This window comes from Onychomys torridus, chromosome 3 (assembly GCF_903995425.1).
Source record: "Onychomys torridus chromosome 3, mOncTor1.1, whole genome shotgun sequence".
Classification (NCBI taxonomy): Eukaryota; Metazoa; Chordata; class Mammalia; order Rodentia; family Cricetidae; genus Onychomys; species Onychomys torridus.
In genome coordinates, this window is record NC_050445.1 from 74,578,201 (window position 1) to 74,600,314 (window position 22,114).

General features: G+C 37.5%; 1 protein-coding gene across 3 annotated transcripts in view; it reads left to right on the plus strand.

Annotated features, from left to right (window-relative positions):
• Pclo (piccolo presynaptic cytomatrix protein) overlaps positions 1–22,114 on the plus strand; it is a 341,154-nt gene that overhangs the window by 256,917 nt on the left and 62,123 nt on the right. For all 3 annotated transcript variants that reach the window (XM_036180305.1, XM_036180306.1, XM_036180307.1), the window contains exons 11-16: positions 2,424–2,532; positions 3,051–3,118; positions 3,925–4,139; positions 11,265–11,315; positions 14,352–14,476; positions 16,871–16,897. In XM_036180305.1, the coding sequence (XP_036036198.1) occupies positions 2,424–2,532; positions 3,051–3,118; positions 3,925–4,139; positions 11,265–11,315; positions 14,352–14,476; positions 16,871–16,897 (595 nt within the window). The remainder of the gene's footprint in view (positions 1–2,423; positions 2,533–3,050; positions 3,119–3,924; positions 4,140–11,264; positions 11,316–14,351; positions 14,477–16,870; positions 16,898–22,114) is intronic.

The window sequence follows — 22,114 nt, forward strand, 5'->3', positions numbered from 1 at the left end:
AAAGGAGTTTGCTTTTCTGATTTCTATTTCAGTTAATACACTGTCATTATAGCAATGCTACTGAGTGTTGTATGTTGACCTTGGGTCTTGCAACTTTACCAAATTTATCGGTCTTAAAGCATTATTTGGTAATGTATTTGTGCTTCTGTAGTTGTAAGATTATGTGTGCAAGCAGTGAGCATTTGACTGCTACCTTCGAGTCCCAGTGCCTTTCCTGCCTTTCTCTTGCATGAACTAGCATTTAAAGACCTACGCTGAGTAAAGATGCTGGGCATGCACATCCTTGTTCTATTCCAGATCATAAAGAGAATTGTTCAGTCTTTCCCATTCATTATAATACTAACCATTGGCTTATTGTAAATGTATTAAGTTGTGATGACATATATTTCTTCTATACCAAGGTTATTCTTAATTTTATGAAGTCTATTTAAATGTTATAAAATGTTCTTTATGTATCTACTGGGATGATTCTATGGTTGTTATCCTTCATTTTGTTTGTGTGATGAATCAAATACATTGGTTTGAAATTACATGATATTTAACTCATAGTTCTAAGTATGTTTTATAAAATGAATACAAGTTGTACTCCATTCTTTTTCAGGAAGTGAGGGACATTGGAATGGGAAGTGTTTAATAACTATGCTGAAAGTAGTGACCCTTTTCATGGTATAACAGCATGGGTACCATGCCAAGACAAAGGTCGTGGCAGAATATTTTTAACTTTTGCCACAGCACTGACTAGCATGAAAAAAGATGAGTGAAAAAGTACTGTAGATGTCTGTCCTGGGACACAGCAGAGCTCAGAGTTAGAAGCACCACATACATGGTGTGGCAAGAATATGGTCAGCCATATTATTGACATTTGAAAATGTGTTTTCCTTCTTTATAACTAGAGACATTCTTTATTTCACTAGATAATTAAGTTTTGTCAGTGTTCCCTTTGTTCCAAAATGTAAAAACCTGAACAGGTAAACATAATAGAGAAAACAGACCTATGACTATTTCCATGGAATATGATTCTGTAGAAATATAAGGCATAATAATATCTGAATTATTATGGCATTAATTTTTCAACTCAGAATAAATGAGGTTTTTCTCCTAGCTCTAAAGATGTTTTGCTTTCTGCTTTCTCTGTGCTGAGTTATTCTTAGAGTCAATGTCTTTTATATAATATTCTTATTTTCTGTGTACAACAGCTGGGATTGTTGAAATAAACCTAAGACCCATCTGAAGATAAAGTTTTCTTGGAGTAAGTTATGGAAAAGTCTTTCTCTGTGTTACTGTGAGCCTTTTGATGGACTTTTTCTGTTACTCCCCTCTAGTATAAAGGCATTTCCTTCACTTAATTGCAACTGGTATCATGCCTCCCAATGTATATTATGCCATTAAAATTAAAGACACAACTGTACAATATTTACAATTTCCCATTGAGCCAGTGCTGAAGTAAGCAATAGGGGATTACACAATGTGAAGTATAATAAAGATGTAATTGATCAGTAATTATCATTTTTCATTTACTATATAATGGCATACAGACATTTTCTCTAGGGTAAAGCTGATAACATTCAGAAATATTTGGGTACCTTATTGGATGATTTTCAGCTATGTATATCCATTTCATATAGCTATATTTTATGGCCATGTGAATCATGTCAAATATGCACTCCTCAGTTATTTTAACAACTCACAAATGAACCAAAAACACTGGATATAAAATGTTTAAATATTAAGTATATTACTATTTCCTTTTTGCATAAAATTATCTTTTCAGAAAGATTGCATAAATGAAATGCCTTGATCAGGCAAGAAGAGTACATAATTTATTAGATTCAGTGAAAAATGAAAAAGGCGATTTTCAAGATGACAGCAGAGCATGGGGCCTTTCTGAATACAGAACTTATACTATTGCACAGGGCACAGCCCCACAAAGCTGACCTTCCTATAGCATTTTTGCTAATCTCTTCAGAAACATCTGCCATGCAGTGAAATGGAAGACATAAAGCACAATGTGACTTATCTGGGCAAAAATCAAGAGCAGAGCTTCATCAGGAAATCCTAGTGACTTTTTACCACTCCATTCCACAAAGGATTATGGAAGTCAATATCTAAAGCTAATGGTTGCAATTACTTGTTTGTTTATTCAATATGGTCTTCTTTATAGAAGTGTGAACAGAATGCATGTGTTTGGTAAGAACTGATTGGTTTTTTAAAACAAAGTTTGCATGTTGTCTTAAACATATATTATACATTCAGGTAGGTTTATATCCAAATACATGATGTTCTGGAGAACATTGAGCTGGATGTTCTCTGATGGTGTGCTGATTTAGCTTTTAGAAGTGCAGGAAGTCTTTTGTGCCCTGTGAACTAATACTGAAGATAGATAGCACACATGTTTAATTTTATACTCAAATTTGTCTTTTTAGGGATGCAAGTGTTGGAATGGAATGGGATCCCCTTAACTTCTAAAACATATGAAGAAGTACAGAGCATCATTAACCAGCAAAGTGGGGAAGCAGAAATATGTGTAAGACTGTGAGTTTTTCCCCATCTTTCTGTTCCCATTTTTTGGCTCTTCATGTCTCTTTTGATTTAAAATTGTTAAGGTGGAACCTTTGCCAGTCAGCAAGAGTGTCAGATAAGAAAACAAAGTGAATAGAAGGTTGCTGGCCTTCTTGTGCTCTGCATCAGAGGCTAGGGTGTGGCCAATACTCCAGCAACTGTCTCTTTTGTGACACAGTGCTCCCTTCATGCTTTTATTAAAATACGCTCCATTGGAAAGAGGGCCAGAATCCAATGTGCGTCATGTTTTGAAGTGACTTGCATTTAATCCATAAAGATTTCACCTTAAATGATCATTTTTATCAGCTTGGACTTTTAACAACATGGCTAATATGTACTGGGTTAGCAGGGTGAGCATGCCTGGGAGCTGCTTTATATCATAAACCACTTCTCATTTACCTCCTGAAAAGAAAATCAAGGCAGATGGGAAAAGGTACCTTTGACTTCAGCCTTCCTCAATGTCTTTCTTAATAATCTGTCTTACTTTTTAGGGACCTCAATATGTTGTCAGATTCTGAAAATCCCCAGCACCTGGAACTTCATGACCCACCAAAAACTGGTAGGTGACAGCAGTCTGACTTCACCCATGGGGGAAGAGGAGAATACAAGAGTAGCCTGTTTGACATAGCACAGAGAGAGTTATAGATTTCTTTATAGATGATGAGTGACATGAAAAGTGCTTTAATTACATTATTAGCATCTTGGAAAACATTCCATCTCTAACTGTTTGAGTAGGCAAGGAAACTATATTAAATTGTGTACTATATGAGGTCATGCTTCAAATTTGTTAAGTATGAATTCATGCTGTAAAGGCAATCCATGGAACCATTTCTTTTTAATAAAAATAATGTTGTTTTCAGTTACTACTTTTTTTTCAGCACAATTTGGCATTTGTTATTGTTATTACAGTGATATTAGGAAGTCTAGGTTACTGAAATAAATAGGCCAGGTCCAACAGAAAATGGAATATATATATACATTCTGTGAAATTTCTTCCATAAAGAACAAAATATGGAACTTTTAGAAGAAAGAAAATATGTGTCTATATACAAGTACTTGGGGGATAAAATAGGGTATTTTGTCATTCCCAGAGTTCACTCAATAAAATATTCAAAGTATTTTTTCCTGAAAACATAACAGAACTTCAGATTCTCATTGTAATTCAGCATTATAACACTCCTACCTGCGCCTTTTAGAGTTCCCTAAAAATAGATACATAAATTTTTCATAGAGTACATTTGATTTTAAAATTTTAACTTAATCTTTAAATAATGTGGTGTCATTACCTAGAACTCCAGCAAGTATCGCTGTCACAATATGGCTGACATGTGGACCCAAGATGTAAAGCCTTTTGTTTTGTTCTAGTGGATAAGGCAAAGTCCCCAGGGGTTGATCCCAAGCAGTTGGCGGCTGAGCTGCAGAAGGTCTCACTCCAGCAGTCACCACTGGTCATGTCGTCAGTCGTGGAGAAAGGATCTCATGCTCACTCAGGTCCCACATCAGCAGGATCCAGTTCTGTTCCCAGCCCTGGGCAGCCAGGATCACCCTCTGTGAGCAAAAAGAAGCATGGCAGCAGCAAGGTGAGATGTGCCCCGTGTCACTGCAAGTGGCCACTTTGGCTCTTTAACCCAGACAGAAGGTAGATGGGAGGTGAAGTGATCTTCTCAAGAGTTTTCTTGTGATGGGTCATGTCCTAAGGATCTACTGAAACTGACTGCTAACTGGGCCAGATAGAAAATCACATTGTAATACACTTCTGTTTTTTAGAAAGACAACTTTGAACAATGTGATACTTTGATTTTGATGTTCAGCAGATGGTCATTGTTCCAAAATCTTAGTTTCCTTCCATATAGAACATTAGCTTTATGACCTTTTGAAAACAAAAGACACATATTCTGCTAGACTTTTCTCAGTAAAGAGTACAAAGAGATTGAAATAACTTAGGTCAAAAAGAAAGAAAAACAACAGAGGTATAGGATCACCCTTCTGAATTCCATTTAGTTCTAACTCATGGGTTGTTCTGCATGTGCATGTCTTTACTAGAAACACTTCCAGTTCTATTTCCTTAAAGTTGCTGGGGACCTAAAAGGGATCATGCACTAGTGCTTCAACCTTAGGCAGGGGACAATACAATGTCATTTTTCTGACATGCCACCTTCCTATTTAAGAGGCATTCCTGCTACCTGAATGTGCACTGTGCCATCTCTCCTAGGGCCCTATGCTACTCATTCTAAAATAACCTAGAAGGAACATTGGTTTCCTTTCTTAGAAATTATGGATGGCATGATGCTGTTGTGTCTGTCCTGATGTCCTTGTGATCAGTGTTGCATTTATGAACCTTCCACTCCAGCTTTTGCTCCACAGCCACTGTCCATGACCATCCAGTTTCAGGCATCATGCTCTACCAGAGTACAAAGATGGAAAACTCCCCTTCCTCTCATTTCAAGGAGACCAGTAGTTCTAAATCATGTTCCCAGTTCACCAGATTTGGCACAGCACCATATGGGAATGTGTTAGAATTGCATTTTTTACACATAGTTGACTATTCCAAAACTGTGTGAATTGATCTCAGGAACCTAGGTTTTGTAATGTCTCCAGCTGTGCATGATGCTCCTTAAAGTTTGAGAATCGCTGGTGTAATTACAGATGAAAAGATGCTCAGCCAACTTTAGTATGTATAAGTAGAGTGAGGACACCTTGGAGAGTGGTGGTTATGAACCACTTTAGGTAAAAGGAAGAAAGGAGTCAGCATTCCAAGAGAGAACACAGAGTGAAAAGAATTTCAGACAGAAAATTGCATGTCTGGAGGGTAGCTGTTCACAGATACTTTAGGGGTGAATATCGTATAGAAGCAGATGGTTGCATATTGAAAGGCATGAAGGGTTGTGCTGAGCCTTTCCTCTATAGTCTGTAGGAAATGCAGAGCTGGCGATGGGAATAAGGTAAGATGCTAACAAGACATGTCCCCCATGAAGTCTTCGTGTGTTAGTCTTTCTGACATTAGAAATCTTTCTTTTTGTGTTCTTTTCCCTCCTTCTCCTTTCTTCCTTCCTTCTTCTCTCCTTTCTTCCTCCCTCTCCTCCTTCACTCCTAGCCTCCCAGCCTGCCTGCTTGCCTGCTATCCTCCCTTCTTCCTTCCAAAGCTTCTTTCTTTGTCTCTTAAGACATTTATACATTGACTGCAGTGGTCAGGCTCTTCCTTTTATTTCCTATGTTGGCTACAGGCACCATAAAACATAACTGTTTTTGTACAGTTGAGTGACTTGCACAGAACAGTAACAAACAATCAAAATATTAGTGATCACCTGTGAACCTCTGTTCTTGTTATGGGTATGAATTTACAAATTCACTTTACTATAAAATGTTAGCTTTGGGGACCATGGTTTAGAAGATGGAAACTCTTGAAGCAGGACAGCATTAGGAAAGTGGTATGGGCAGCTGGCATGACATGTAGCCACCCTTTAAGTTGCAAATAATTTGGGTCTGTGTAGCTTTGTGATATTTGGCTGAAATATATAGTTCTAGTGTTCCATTGTGTAAAGAATAACTGCTAATCACATGAAGCTGGTCTCAGTTGACATCTGTACGATTTGCAGGCCAAATTCCAGTGACTTTGTGTGAAAAAAGACTGAAATATCTCAATGAAATGTTTATTTTGCTAACATGGTGAAGTGACGATATTTAGGATGGATATAAATATTATTATAATATTTCTTGTTTGATTTTAGTGTGGCTATTAGGAATTTTTAATTACTTCTGTGACTCATAAATATACTCCATTTGTTAGTTCTAGTACAGAGATTGCTTAACTCTTAGCAGTGGCACTAATCAAATCTGTGTATTTTGGACATATATGTAGTGTGTGTGTGTGTGTGTGTGTGTGTGTGTGTCTGTGTATGTGTGTGTGTGTGTGTGTGTGAAGTGAAAATGTGAAGGTTTACCTTAGAGACAGGATCTACTACCTATTAGTCTTTTGTTTCTTTCTTTGACTTATTTTTAGCAGGTACCATTTGCTAAATAATATATTTGTAAATAGCTGACATTTTGAATTATCATTTGTTTCCTGTCTCCTACATGCTAAAAGCATAGAGTTTTCTGAAGCTTTCATACCCTAATGCCAGGCAACAGCAAAGCTAGACATGCCATATGTTCTTAAGATAATATACAGAATTAAGGTTTTAAATGTTTTTATTTCTGTAGGCATAGAACTAACTAAATTAAATATTTAATTACTTAAAATATACTCATGCACTATATATAACATAAAATACCCTAATAATATAAAATTCCAATTGAATTGCACAAGATAATATACTAAATCTAAATTATTTAAATTATAATTACTATCAGTCTACATTTGGATGTTTATATCCATAAACATTTTATTAGATGATTTTGATTAAAATATTTGCATGTCTTTGTATTTTGTGAGTTGTTTCCTTATTTTCTTACAATATTTTGATTGTTTTATTGATTTATTTTGTGCAGGTAGCAGTAGGCATATGCATGCCATAGTGCATGTGTGGAAGTCAGAGTTTTTTATTCAAACATGGAGTCCCTGTTTGTCAGGCTTGGCTGCAAGCCCTTTTACACACTGAGCCATCATACTGGCACTTCTGCAACCTTTTTATTCTAGTATATGCTGGGATGATCTTCTCAGAGTAATGAGCATATTCATCACATGTGATTATTACTGCTTATTTGCATTGGTCATATTCAACATGCATTCTTCCAAATGTTATAGGTAAATACTCCATTATTGCTAATCAATAGAACTCTGGATCCTATTCTCATCTAACCCCCTCCTTCTCTTCCCTCTACCTTCTCTCTAAAAAAATCATCACTCCAGTCTCTATTCTAGGAAAAATTGAGTTTAGATTCCATATGTAAGTAAGTCATGTAATACTTATCTTTCTGCACTTGGATTATTATTTTTTAATTAATAGATCCTACAAACAATAGGATTTTACATTTCTCTGATAACTCAATACTATGCCATCAGGTATATGTCACATTTTATTTTTTATATTATATTTTTATTTATTAATTACATTTTTTCATTTATTTTACATTTGATCTCAGTTTCCCCTTATTCCTCTCTTCACACACACACACTCACTGCCTTCCCTCAAACCCTCCCCTCCACACACACATACATCCTTTCGCCTCTGTCTCCATTCAGAATGGGTAAGGCCTCCAATGGGTGTCAACAAGCATCAAGTTGAGGCAGGACCAAGCTCCTCCCCCAGGAGAAAGCTGGTGCCAGGGAAACTCCCAGGAATCCACAAGGTTGACCCAGCCTAGACTTCTAACAATAGTGGAGAGGATGCCTTACCTGGTCATCTCCTTTAATCAGATTGGTGACTACCTTGATTGTCATCAGAGAGCTTTTACCCAGTAACTAATGGAAGTAGATGTAGAGATCCACAGCCAAGCACTGGGCTGGGGCCAGGAGTCCTCCTCAAGAAAGGGGTGGGGGGATTGTATGACAGCTAGAGAGTCACATTTTCTTTATCTTTATTCATCGGTTGATGAACTGATGTTTCTTTTACTTGGCTGGTGTTAATACTGCTGAAATAGATGTGGGCAGGCAAAGGTCTCTTCAAATACAGGTTCCATTTCCTTAGATGTGTGGCCAGGAATTGATTTCTGGAGCCTATTCTTGTTTTAGAATATATCGTGCTGTTTTTTTAAATGACTGTGCTAATTTGCAGTCCCACCAACCGTGCTCAATGGCTCTTTTTCACCTTGGCCTTCCCAGTACTTTTCATCATAATCTTTTTAATATAACCATTCCTTTGAGAGTGTATGTAGGGTTGATCACTATGGTTGGTCTGATTTGTACTTCCTGGACAGGGGAATGGGATATGCTGGAAAAAAATTTTTTTAATAGACCCGACCATTCGGTATAATTTCTTTTTTGACAGATACCTATTTAGGACGATGGTCTATTTTTTATAATTATTTGTTTTGTAGTATTGAATTTTTAAAGTTCCTTATATATTGAGGAAATTAATTGTTTGTTGGATATATTTTACTGATGTTTCTGTTCAGAGGGGTGTGTTTGTTTCTCAGCGAGGCAGAAGATGTAAGTCCTATTTAATTGCATTTGTCAATTGTAGCTTTCACTGTCTGTTAACTTGGGGTCACAGAAAAAAGACTTTCTCCAGGACACTGTTGAGCATTCCTCCCACATTTAAGTGATCATGTGTAAACAATTGCTGAAACATTAACAATATTTTGGATGGTTGCTTTTGAATAATGTATATCATCTATGAATTCTACTTATTTTAATAAAATTTAAAATTATATAATGATACACAGAATTGTTTTATATATTTTAAAACCATTTAATAGTTTTTCTTGAAAGGGTATACTTTATTAGAATATTAGTCAATAATTTTTACATGATGCTTATATAAAATACAACAGAATTTCAATCTCTTTGATTTAACAATAAAAATCCACAAGCAAATATATAAACTATTTTAATTAATTATTTTGCTTTATCTTCTTAAGGGTACAGTTTTGTCTTGAAAGGTTTTAGCACTGGAATTCTAACCTGTCTTTGCTTTTATCTTTAAAATACGGTCTTCTAAACCATGGTGTGAATAATTTAATTGAAGTGCTTGTTAGTTTTATATGTTCTTATGCAATGGGAATCTGCTGTCATGATACCCTCAAACCTCTAGTAGGACTTGGTAAAAAGAAGCCTCACACATTTGAAATTTAGTTAGTTATTTGAAGAACATACATTTGGACCTATTGTGGAAGGGGGAGAAAAAAAGATAAGTAAATGAACTTGTGAAATAGAATGCAATATTTAATATGTGACAGAATCAAATGTAATTGTGGGAAAAGAGATGATAAAATTAAAAACAAGCTGCGCTAAGTTTTTCATGTCAATAATAGGCCTATTCATGAAATAATTAGGGCTAAACAATTTAACAATTATCTATGTCCTAAATCCTAGTAGTTTTTTTAAACCTTCATGTAAAATTAAAAACACTGTTTTTATGCTCTTCTTAGTAACTGCAGTCACAGGTCTCTGGGACCTGTGCACCTGAAGAGCAATGCACAGCTTCTCAAACTTCTTACACGGGAATACCCCCGACCTAATCCATAGTACCCACCCATCGGTTTTCTTGAAGTAGTTGTTTTAATACAACAGTTGACAAAACTAGCTTCAAAACACATTACTTAGTTAGAAGGACTACAGGGGTCTGAAAACTCAAACAGCTGTACTTTTCACAACCTCCATTACAACTGTGCCCTTCACCCCAATTTAAAGGTTCCTGTTGTCTTCATAGCAGAACCCAGGAGGCTGTAAAGAAGACAAGCTTGTTCTCCTCCCAAACTGGTCCATTTGTGAGTGAATCTGGGACACTTGAGAAAGCCCAAGCTGTTTTTTTCAATGTGTGAACACATCTAGGCATTTGCATGGAACCCTTTTCACTGTTTAGTTGTCTTGTTTAATTAATTTAAAATAGAAGACATACTAAATAAATCTGATTATTTAGTAGCAAGCATTAATCCTTTGAAAGCCCAGCAGAGTTGCAATGTTAATAGAGGGCATAAGTTATGAGTGAACTGAGCTATTATAAGATATGGATTTGAGTACCTTTAACCCCTTCACCCCACCCTTTGGTTACAATATTTGACATAGAGTTACTTTTTTTTTTTAGTATGCTCATTATGGGATAAAATTATATTTTAAAAGTAGCTATTTTTTAACAAGTATATGAAGATACTATAATGGATATTTCAGTTTTCCATTCAATTACTAAAACAAAACCAATTTCTCATGCAAATAAGTAGCTAGGCTTTAATGTGTAAGGTGGTTTTCATTCTATATTGATGCCGTACTACCTAATATTCTATCATAGACTTGGGGCCAGAGATATCATCTCTATTTCATAAACAACATTTATTCAGCAATATGAATTAGTTTACAAGATCACTTCTATTAATTAATTAATTAACTTATTTATTTATTTATTATTTTGAGAAAGAGTTTCCCTGTGTGACATTGACTGGCTGGGAACTTCACTATCTAGACCAGGCTGGCTTTGAATTTACAGTGGTCCACCAACCTCTGCCTCCTGATTGCTAGGATTAAAGGTGTATAAGGGGCATGCCACCGCATCTGAGCCATAGATTACTTTCTGAACTGCTTTGACAGCTCCATTTGCCTAAGGACTTATGAGGGAAATGAAAAGTTACCTGAAAAGATCAATTTTAACTGAAGATGACCTGTTCATAGGAAAATGTTTCTTGGGTGCTTCACTGTGCAGTGAGCTAGAAGAAGAGGAGCATGGACGTGACTTTGACTGCAGCTTCTACGCTCCTAGGCAGACTTATGTAAACACTGTTTCACTGCTAAATAGCTCTTTAAAGCCTCTAAAAACTTAAGCAAAATGCTTTGAACAAAAAGTATTCATTTTGTAAGTAATTGAGAATACTAATGTTATAAAATCATGACTTCAATACAGGTTTTACAAAATGAAAAATAGATTTATGTATCCATAAACTTAAATAAATATGAGAATTATAAGTAGATGCTATAATTTGGAAGCAACCAAATGGATAAAATGTATTATGTAGTCAGTGTGCTATAACCAATTGAAGTTAATTTCAAAAGACAGTTAAGATGAGAACATCTATGAATACTTTATTAATGTCATATATGGTCTTTAATATTTCAGCCTACTGATGCAACAAAGGTTGCCTCTCATCCAATTACAGGAGAAATTCAGGTATGAAAACTTTTAATATCATCATTCTATCATCTTTTCTGTTTTTATCCTTTATCTATTTGAATTTATAACGGTCTGTTTGGATCTTTCACTTTCTATAACATATACAAAGCTGTATAGGTAATACAATGTTACAGCATAGCATGTCCGTGTGTGTGTGTGTGTGTGTGTGTGTGTGTGTGTGTGTGTGTGTGTGTGTGTAGAAACTAGTCATAGCCTTGAAATTCCAGACTGTAAACTCCTTTGTCATTAGATACTGAGCTTCAGCTAGTGTGTACTTATTGAGCATTTCACACACAACTTCTCCTTCCAAACACCTGAAGGCCCATCTTCAAGCTTCATGAGTCCAAAGATATCTCTTGTTAAATCATCGATTTCTAATTAATTGATAAACAACCATCATAGGGAAGCTTTTTCATATTGTAAGTCATAATAACTTTATCATTAATAAGGTAAATATTTTAACTGGAAAATAGAATAAATAGTATAAAAATTGTTACTTTAGCAATGCATATAATTTTATATTTGCATGTTGTATTATCACAATTTAGATATTAGTATTTTTGAATATTAACATATTAGTAAAACTTTGGCTTTAGGTAATATCAAAAATTAATTCTAGGTAGATGAGAAACATCACATAGAAATTAGCACAGTACAAATTAGCTATCAGAGGACAGCAAGGTTCCAATAAGGAAAAACAGGTGTGTCTCCAACATGGTGTAAAGGAAATTCTCACAGACTTCACAGGGTAGCAGAAATGTGGACGAAGGTTTCAATAAGCTTAGAGAAGGGGGATGTGTTACTGGATGTGTTTCAGTAATACACAGAAAGCTGTTGCTTTCAGAGTTGAGCAGTGACTGAATCAGCTTTGAGAGGCTGACCCCTCCAGAAGGAACCTTGGATGAGAGCAGAGGTGAATTCTCCCTCACATAATATAGCATTACATGTTTTAGAGGGATGGGCAGAGTGGTGGGGGAAGCATAATAAAAAGCCGTGTACCAGTAACCTCCAGAAAGTATTACAAGAATGAGGATACAGAGTGGGGAGTGATTGCACACACAGGACAAAGCTAATGGGAGGCTGTGAGAATGCAGAGGGTCGTCCCAGAGCACCTCTCAGGACAGAACCGGGAAACTGTGCGTGCCCTGCTGTACATTCCTGATTTTGGTGTCCCTGTGCAGAAGCCAGTCTTTTCACAGACCTTCCTTCTGTCCCTCCACGGGCGACATGGGGAGGGCTCCAACTTTTGATTCTCACTAGTTTTCCCCTACATTTTAACTTCTTCCCTTTAGACAGATGTTTGCTGTTTCTGTTGAGTTTGATGCTCCTTTGTTTCTTCTTCTGCATCCGATCCTTCAGCAGTAAGACATAATTCTGAAGTTGAGATTTACCTAACACAATGCCTCTTAGCAGTTAATTGTGGTTCTCAACTTTCCTAACGCTGTGACCCTTTAATACAGTTCCTCATGTGTGGTGACCCCCAACCATAAAATTATTTTTGTTGCTACTTTGTAACTGTAAACATGCTGTTATGAATCCTAGTGTAAACATTTTTCAAGGTAGAGGTTTGCCAATGGGGTCATACCCTACAGGTTGAGAACCTCTGAGTTAGAATATCCTGAAAGCTGGTGTTTCAGTTATTTCCCCTTGTGTGGCAAAGTCTTATTCTCATGGCATACACAGAATTGTAATCATAAAAATGCAGGCACTAGAGACCCCTTGTGTGAGCATGGACCAGGTCTCCCATGCTCACACTGGTCTGACCCCTGAGCTCCATGGAGGTCTTTAGGAATGAATGGGGAAAGTTTTGAAAAACAGTCTCTCAAGGTGGCCTTCAGGTTTCCATGTCAGTGAGAAATAGATGAAATTCAGTGTCAGTTGAAAATGAAAATGAACTTTTCAGAGAAAGCTAAATGTGAGTTATTTACCTCTGTGTACCTGTGTCCTGTCACAGCATGCAGTTCCAGCCCCCCTGTCTTTGTTTTCCCTTAGGACAGATGACTTTGTTGAGTCACACATTTTTCATGGTTGTCAGAGATATCTAGGCTTTTCCCTGTGGAATCATGCAATTAAAGACTTGTTTTCTATTGAAAAACATACACAAATCAAAATTGTGCCAAAATGATAATTGTGAAACTTTAAAATCAAGATTTGATCCAGTATAAACACTACATATATGTTTTCTATGAATTATTTTAAAAAGTCAGTATTTTTATATATAAGTTCCTCCTTTAAATACAGTTCTTTTCATTTCTACTACTTGGAAAACTTAAAGGAAATTAAGACTTAATTTAAATAATTACAAAAGAATCCTTCAATGGTAAAATAGAAAACTATTAAGCTCAATCATTTTAGATTATGATACTTTCTCAAATAATTATCTGATTTAAATCTTGGGTTTTTTATGGCAATGTATCTAATAAGCATCTTAAAGATATGATTCATCTTTCTTCTTCAACTTTTAAAGCAAAAAGAGTAAGTTAATATCATCCCAGTCTCCTACTTTAAAAGTAGTTGTTCAGAAAGAAAAACTACAGGCTCAAACTCAGAGAAATTAGGAAAATTGAAATCTATTCTTTCTTTAAATTTTTTAATCTCAGTACTGATAGAATCTTCTCCACATAACCTTTCTTCTCACTGTTCATTGATGAAATGTAAATGCCATTTTATATACATTTACAAATAATTGTCAAAATCTAGTGATTGCAATAATCAATATAAGTGGGATATATTATTTTGCTATGAATAAATTTTCATTATGAAAATATAACAAAAATTTACTGTAATGTTTTCCTTCTAAATGAACTTTAATAGGCCAAGTCTCTTCTCTGTGCAGAGTCTTGGAACATGAACATAATATTTATTAGAAATCCAGACATGCCTGTGAGCTTTTGGATAAACTGGGCTCTAACTGTTTAGTTTCAAGTAAAATTGAGATGAACTTCTTATAAAGTGTTTAAAGAACTGGTAACGTATGCAATGATACTGTTTCACATGTTTTTCCCCCCATGGAATTATTTCTACATCCTAAAGCTTCAAATCAACTATGACCTTGGAAATCTTATAATACATATTCTTCAAGCAAGAAATCTTGTCCCTAGAGACAACAATGGATACTCTGACCCTTTTGTTAAGGTGTACCTACTTCCAGGGCGAGGGTAAGTAAAGAGGCCTTGTCTTCTGAGTATCAGGGCCCACAGTCTAAACAATCCTAAGAGCATCTTCCAGTCTTCAGTTTCCAAGCCTACCCTAGACTGCTCCTCTCACCCTGTCCTTGTCTGCTTTTGCTATCATATTTATTTCTAATTAGTACACATGGTTGAATTAAAATTTTAAACGAAGTCTGAGAGAGCAGTGGTCAGAATAAAGTCAGTCTCCCTGGGAGTAAGAGTGTTTGGATTGTGGGAACCACTCTTGTGTTGTGTGGCCGAATAAATTCTAAAAGCATTTAAGAAATTGTGGTGAATTTCAAGGAGTAACTTACATTGAATCTTTTCTGGAATCTGCACATTGATGATATAAAGTAAGTGCTGTGGGCTTGGGGTCTACCTCCATGACAAGGTATGTGTTTGACATACTTGAGTACTTCAGTCCCCAGCACCAAATAAAAATACTAAGTAAATGATACGTGCTCTTTGGAGATGCATAAAATTAATCACATAATTGATGCTAATAGCAATGTTCTAGTTTATGAACAAGTACTTGAAAATGGTTTAGCACAGAGATTTGACCTCCACAAATCATTGTACCTTATCTAAGGTTTTTTGTTGTTGTTGTTGTTTTTTGGTTTTTCAAGACAGGTTTTCTCTGTGTAGCTTTGCACCTTTCCTGGAACTCGCTTTGGAGACCAGGCTGGCCTCGAACTCACAGAGATCCACCTGCCTCTGCATCCCGAGTGCTGGGATTAAAGGTGTGTGCCACCACCGCCCAGCTAAGATATTTATAATAGCCACGTTAATGTTGTGGAACCATGAACAGTCAACAAATGGAGATGTGTTGACAAACTTTCTCAGCTGATGGCAACATTGGTTTCATTTCTCCTGAATTTGGAGGAAATGTTTGAGTATTGATTTTTGCTTGGAAAATTTTAAGTATAGCACAGAAGCAGAGGACACAGTCTAATGGCTGGCTATCCTTTATCTTCAAAAGCTTTTGCTTCCTAGCCAGTTAGATTTTACACTTACTCTTACTTGCTTTCTACATCCAGATCATTTTGAAAAATCCTAGCAATTAACAGTTTTTGCAAATATTTCAGTATATAACTTTAAATAATAACTCATTTAAAATTCACAAATATTTCCTTCATTTCTTCAATAATATCTTTCATATTTTTAGTTGGCTTGAGAACTTCATTGGTGTTTTTAAAACACGCTACCCATCAACTACAAATGCTTTTCAGTACATATTAAACATTCTGCAAAACTACATTGTGTGCTGCAAAGCCTCAACAGACTTAAAAGCAGCGAAATTGCACAAGTGTGTGTTCCAACCCTGACTGCTTTGTCTGAAAAGGAGCCATATTAGAGTTACATAGGTGCAGCTGTGAATCTGCTGTTTTCTTCCTGAGTCACCGCAGGCAGATCACTATTTCTTTGATAATCAGTTTCTTTGGTCAGTATTAAGAGAGCACAATCATAATTTTTAATTTGTCAATGCAAAGAAATCAGATAATGCAGAGAGAATAAATCACAAATGGTAAACCTGCTCTGATTCCATACAACTATCCCATGAATTCCTTTTGGAAAGTAAGAATTGTTGGTGTGGTTTGTCTAATATTATTTTCTTAAGGATTTTTGAAATCCTCAGTAATTTTTATGAAGAATCAATAAAATGGCCACATAAGCCAGGAAAGAGAATCTTTTAGTTTATTTTAATTAATTAGCAAGTTTATATAGTTGTGTATACAATTTGGCCCCATCTTTTCAGGGGAGTAGGACAAAAATAACAAACAATAAAAAACCTTGATTTTGGTCATGAGAACTTTTGTGTTCTTTAAAGAAATTAGGAAGTTATGGGAAATTACTCCGAGGGATTTGTCTCTAAGTATTTTAAGTGGATGAGGGGAAAGTACTCATTTTCTGTCCCACTGACGGCGGCCCTCGGGGTCATCTTTTATACTGCACAAGAACACTTATATTTATGCGTGGCATGACTTAGGTGGAAATCTGTAATACTTAGCTGGGAAGCATAAAAAGTAGAGTGAAATAGACAAACAATGCACACCCAATACTGTTACCCGCCCCCCATAGTTCTTCCCACCATCCCTCACTAAGTGGGATTCAGCTCCAATGTCGCTAACCTGGTCAACTCCCCATCTGTCGTTAAGGTATCACTAATTACTGAGTGGCCGAGTAATTAGGATTATTAGACAAAGGAGAGCCATTTCACGGTAGTTCTGAGGTTAGCGTCTGTCTCAAGCCAGTTTCTTGCTATGCATTGCTTCTGTGATTGCTATTCTCACGCTCCTGTCTATTTCTGCTCCTAACTTTTTTCTTCCTGTCTTTCCCTCTTTCCTGCTGTACCCTTTCCTCTGGCTTCTGGAATCAATGCAGTCAAGTCATGGTTGTCCAGAATGCAAGGTAGAGTTGCTTCTCCTTCAGTGTCGACTACGCTGTTATGCCTAAAGTTGTATTCTGTGTGTTTTTAAGAGTGAATACCAACACTTCCTGGCCAATACTACTACTAATACTATTTGGCTCTAATTATTATTTTTTCTACCAGTGGATGTCTGTTGAATTAGGCCTACAGAAAACAGTCTGACCAATGTGTAATAGGACATAGAAAATTAGAAATTATTAAAAGGAAGGATAAGGAAATTTTACCCTAAAATTAAATATTACTACAATTTTTCACTTGTATTCTACATATTGAATCTCATTTATCTGCTTATGTGATAATCACAGCTTAGGTGCTCCTGCAAATGAAGATATTGCAAGTGGTTTTTTTGTTTTTTGGGGTTTTTTGGGTTTTTTTTGTTTTGTTTTTCGAGACAGGGTTTCTCTGTGTAGCTTTGCACCTTTCCTGGATCTCGCTCTGTAGACCAGGCTGGCCTCGAACTCACAAAGATCTGCCTGCCTCTGCCTCCCGAGTGCTGGGATTAAAGGCGTGCACCACCACCACCCAACATTGCAAGTGTTTTTCAGTGAATTTATGGACTAGTCCTGTATGTGTATTTTATTTTAAATATAATGTGTGTCTGATCTGTTCTTCCCTGGCTTGATATTGAAATGTTTTCATGGTTTATGTTTTCTGTATCAAAAAGTCATTAGAAGGCAAAATCAACTTACATGAATATGTGAGTAATTACATAAATGCTTTTCTTTGGTTCTAGTAGTAGGGAACTTTTCTGACTTGTTACCAGATGTATCACTACCTTTCAAGACTACCTCTCAAGACATAGCTCAGAGAATTTTTTTTTGCACATCACCCACTGCATTATAAATTAAATGTATTATTTAATTGAAGAGACTCATATACCAATCTGTACTAATAGGATGATATGGATTTTACCCTCAGTTATATTATTAATGTTACAGCATCTGTTTGTCTGTGTTATTAAAATATGACATTTTATTAATCCTGGAAAGCTGTGACCCAAAAGAGACTGTTTCTGATTTTTAAAGATATAAATATTTCTCTTCAACACTTGGATCTATTAGCATAGCCTTACTAGGACCCAGAAATTCATTCTTAACAGCTGATCATTAGCAGCCTGGGAACAGAGACCCTGTGGTGCCTTTCTTGTGGTGGCTAGTTCTCTGACTGTGGGTACAATCTGAGTTTCTTCAGCTGATATGTAAAATTAGTTGTGTTTCACAGAGATTGTGTCAGTTTAGAGCTCACATTATCATTCTCTTTATTCATAATCTCCTAGTCTGTTATCTGAGGAAGCTCAGAAAGCATTATCAGGGTGGTGATTATTTGCATTTAATTTATAGGAGAATTTGTTTGGCAACAGTTTGTAATGAATGGAATATTTTGATTATCATTTGAAAGGAGAAGAAGCCAAGCTATTGTCCTTATGTCATTTTCATCATATCTTTGAGAACTGTCGATGTGAGAGGGGATTGCAATGACCGTGGAAATCACTGAGTGGAGGCCTTAAGAACCCTGGGTATGAATTTCAGCGTTGTCATAGAAACCATGAGTTGTCACATGAGAAGCCAAAGCTGTGCTCCCTCCTGTAACTAGGAATAATGACTTCCTTTGTGTGTGTGGAGGGGGCACACACACACATGCTTGTGAAATATGCTTAGTGTTTCGCGTTATAATCTTCAGTCAGTGGCAATTGCTATTATTACCTCTGGTACTATGTATAATAAATTTCTAGTAGCCAAATGCAGGCTAAACACTGACACACATAAAAAATAAATTAATTAAAAAATTAAACAAAACAATAAAAGTTCCATTACCCTATAAAACCTACACTGGTCCAGCTTTATCATTTTCTTTCATTTAGTTTTCTACAATTTTACCTAAAAATACTCGTATGCTCTGAAGGATTGAGGTCAGGTAGGACTGAGATGAGAGAATGCCAAGGAAATTCAGCACAGGACCTATGACTTTGACATAGTTCCTTGGATAACTATGAAGTGAAACTGTGCATAACTGAAGCATCTCCCACTTTTTTCTCAGCATCCTGCTGAACAAAGTGGGGTTTTTCTCATTAATGAGACTTTGCTATGATTTTAATAATTGTTAACTATCATTGTAACTGGAGCTGCAGTTACTTGATAGACTCACTATAAAGATTCTTGTTAGCATGTGAGTGTTGCCATTTGGAACAAATATTGCAATGTGATGTATGAACCTGACTTCATTGTAATAAATTTAAAGGAAAACAAAGGCATAAAGTCATATTTTAAGATGAAGTGCCGCCGAGCAGTGGTGATGCAAGCCTTTGATCCTCGCACCCCCAAAGGCAGAGGCAGTCAAATCTCTGATTTCGAGTCCACCTGGTCTATAGAGTGAGTTCCAGGATAGCTAGGGCAGTTACACAGAGAAACCCTGTCCCCAAAACACACACACAAAAAAACAAAACAAAAAAAATTAAGTGCCATGTTCCATTTTCATTTGATGAACTGACTTTTATATTTTCCCATATTTATAAATCTTTAATTTTAAACATGACATAATTGTCATAATGTTTTATCATTAATGTACTCTACCCTCCTAGACAAGAAAGGCAAAGAATACCCTTTGTTCCCCTCAGACTGAATATATGCTCTCACTCAAGATCCCCAGGTTAGCTATCCATGTTTGGCTCACACATGCAGAGACTTGGCATAGCTTTTCAAATTGTGGTAATTTGTCAGTTGTATAAAGTGTCAATACATCATTATTGTATCATGCACATGATAACCAGGAAGTGATGGCTGTAAACAAATGCTTAAAAGGAATGGCTTTCATGTGGTGGTGACATTGAGGGAAGATGCCCCACCATGCCCCTGTGGCAGATGGGAGTGCTGATCCTGTACCTTACCAGCTATAGCACATAGGAGAGCAGGCCCTGCACCTCGCCAATGCTGCACAATGTAGCTGACCCTGTTGAGAGGGATATGGGCGAGCTGGCCCTGAAACAAGAGCATGGAAGATCTGGCCCTGCCCCTAAACTGCTATATGGTGTTGTGAAAAAGGGGAAGATGTTCTCCCCTCCCCCACCCCTCACCACCTGTGGCATGTGGGAGAGCTGGCCACAGGTCAGGAGAACCAGTGAGCTGTCCCAGCATCTCACCAGCTACAGTACTCAGGAAAGCAGGCTCTGCACCTCACCTGAGCAACTCAGTACTGCTGCCCCTACTCTTGGGGGTGCAGGTGAGCCTGCTCTGAGGTTGAGAGTTTGAGAGCTGTCCCTGCACCCCCTGTCTGCCATGTGGTCATAGGGGAGAGAAAAAGATGCCCTCCCCCTCACTCTTTGCCACCTGCTGCAGATGAAAGAGCTGATCCTATCCCGCACCAGATAGAGAACTAGGAAGAGTGGGCCCTGTACCTCACTTAAGCAACACAGTATAGTTGACTCCAAGGATATGAGAGCAGGAGAATTGGCCCCACACCTTGCTGCTTACTACATAGGATGAGCTAGCTGGGGCAGTACTGGAGAGCTCACCCTGGCATTGAGGATGAAGGAGACCTGGTGGGCAGACCAACCCAGACCCAGACCCAGAGCTATGAGTTGGCCCATTCCATCATCCACCCCATCTATGGTCTACTGTAGCATGTGAAGGGGCTGGAGCTCCAGACTCAAAGTTATAGGATCTCCATGACACAGGACAACAGCAAGATATCAAAGAGGAGCCCCAGTGAGGGCCCAGTATCGATGTTGTAGCAAAAGCAAGAACCAGACACTGCAAGCCAGACCAATGACTCGATGCAATGAACACTTGCAAGTAGAGATGTGTGGACTAAAGACTGTGCTATTCACTGTGTCACACTACAGCTCCCACAATGAGATTTTTCTTTTAAATGTTTTCTTGTGCCTGTTGGTGGTTTCACATGCCTTCACTCAGGAGGCAGAGGCAGGCAGAACTCTGTGAGTTCAAGGCCAACATGGGCTACAGAGTGAGATCCAGAAAAGGCTCCAAAGCTACACAGAGAAACCCTGTCTCAAAAAAAAAAAAAAATTGTTATCTTGTTTTATCCTGGGTAGAGGGACAGCTGCACAGGTAGAGGGCAGATGGGAAGGGGCTGGGAGGTAAGTGGGATCTAGATGTATGATGTGAAATCCACAAAGAATCAATAAAAACTTAAATTTGAGGAAAAAAAAAGGATGGCTTTATTTGCCCAGCTATGCAGTTCAGGAAATGCTAGATAGATAGACAGACAGACAAAGTTATGGAGGAAGATTACAAGTTCAAGACCAGCATGGAGTACATGATGTCATGCTGCCTGTAAACTAACTAATAAATTGAAGGAAGGAAAGAGAAAAGCAGAAAAACTAGAAAAGATCTGCTAGAGCACTTCTTTGGTTTCTAAAATGAGGCAATCAAAGCTGTGGAAGTGTAGCAGGAATCTTAGAGAGTCTTATTAATAAAATTAAACCTGGAAGATCAGAGAGACAAAACAAGCCACAGCTACCTCACCCACCAGTTCCTCAGCTAGTCTTGTTTCCTCAGACTAGAAGCTTCTGAGTCCTCATCTACATGAATCTCAGCTGAACTGTGCTGCTCCAAAGCCTGAATGCTTAACCAGCCAAATGCTGCTAGTTCCTGGTCTTCACGCCTTATATATCTTTCTCTTTCTGCTGTCACTCCCTGGGATTAAAGGCGTGTGTCTCCATGCTGGCTGTATCCTTGAACACACAGAGATCCGCCTAGCTCTGCCTCCCAAGTGCTGGGATTAAAGGCGTGTGCCACCACTGCCCCAACTTCTGCTACGGCTTGCTCTGACCCATTTTCTATCCACCATTTTGGGCTCTGTATCTAGTGGCTGCCTGTTCTCTGACCCCAGATAAATTTATTAGAGTGCACAATATTTTGGGGAACACGATACCACCAGAGTGAAAGGGTCACAAGACCTGCACAAGATCAGACCAGCCACAGACCAGCATGGGGGAGGGGCAGTTAAGGACTTCTCACCCTTGGCTGTTGGGCAAGGGACAGTCAGCGGTTTGGGTGTTTTTGGTGGGGGAAGGGTATGATGGAGCAGGGCAGAAGCCCTTGAGAGGCTACCCGTGCTCCAACAGATAGCCCTACATCCATGTACATACAAGCAACACTGAATGAACTCTGTGACTTTGCACATCAATTTGGGAAAGAAACGTGGGGAGGGGAGGAGCTGGAGAAGAGGGGGTCTGATTT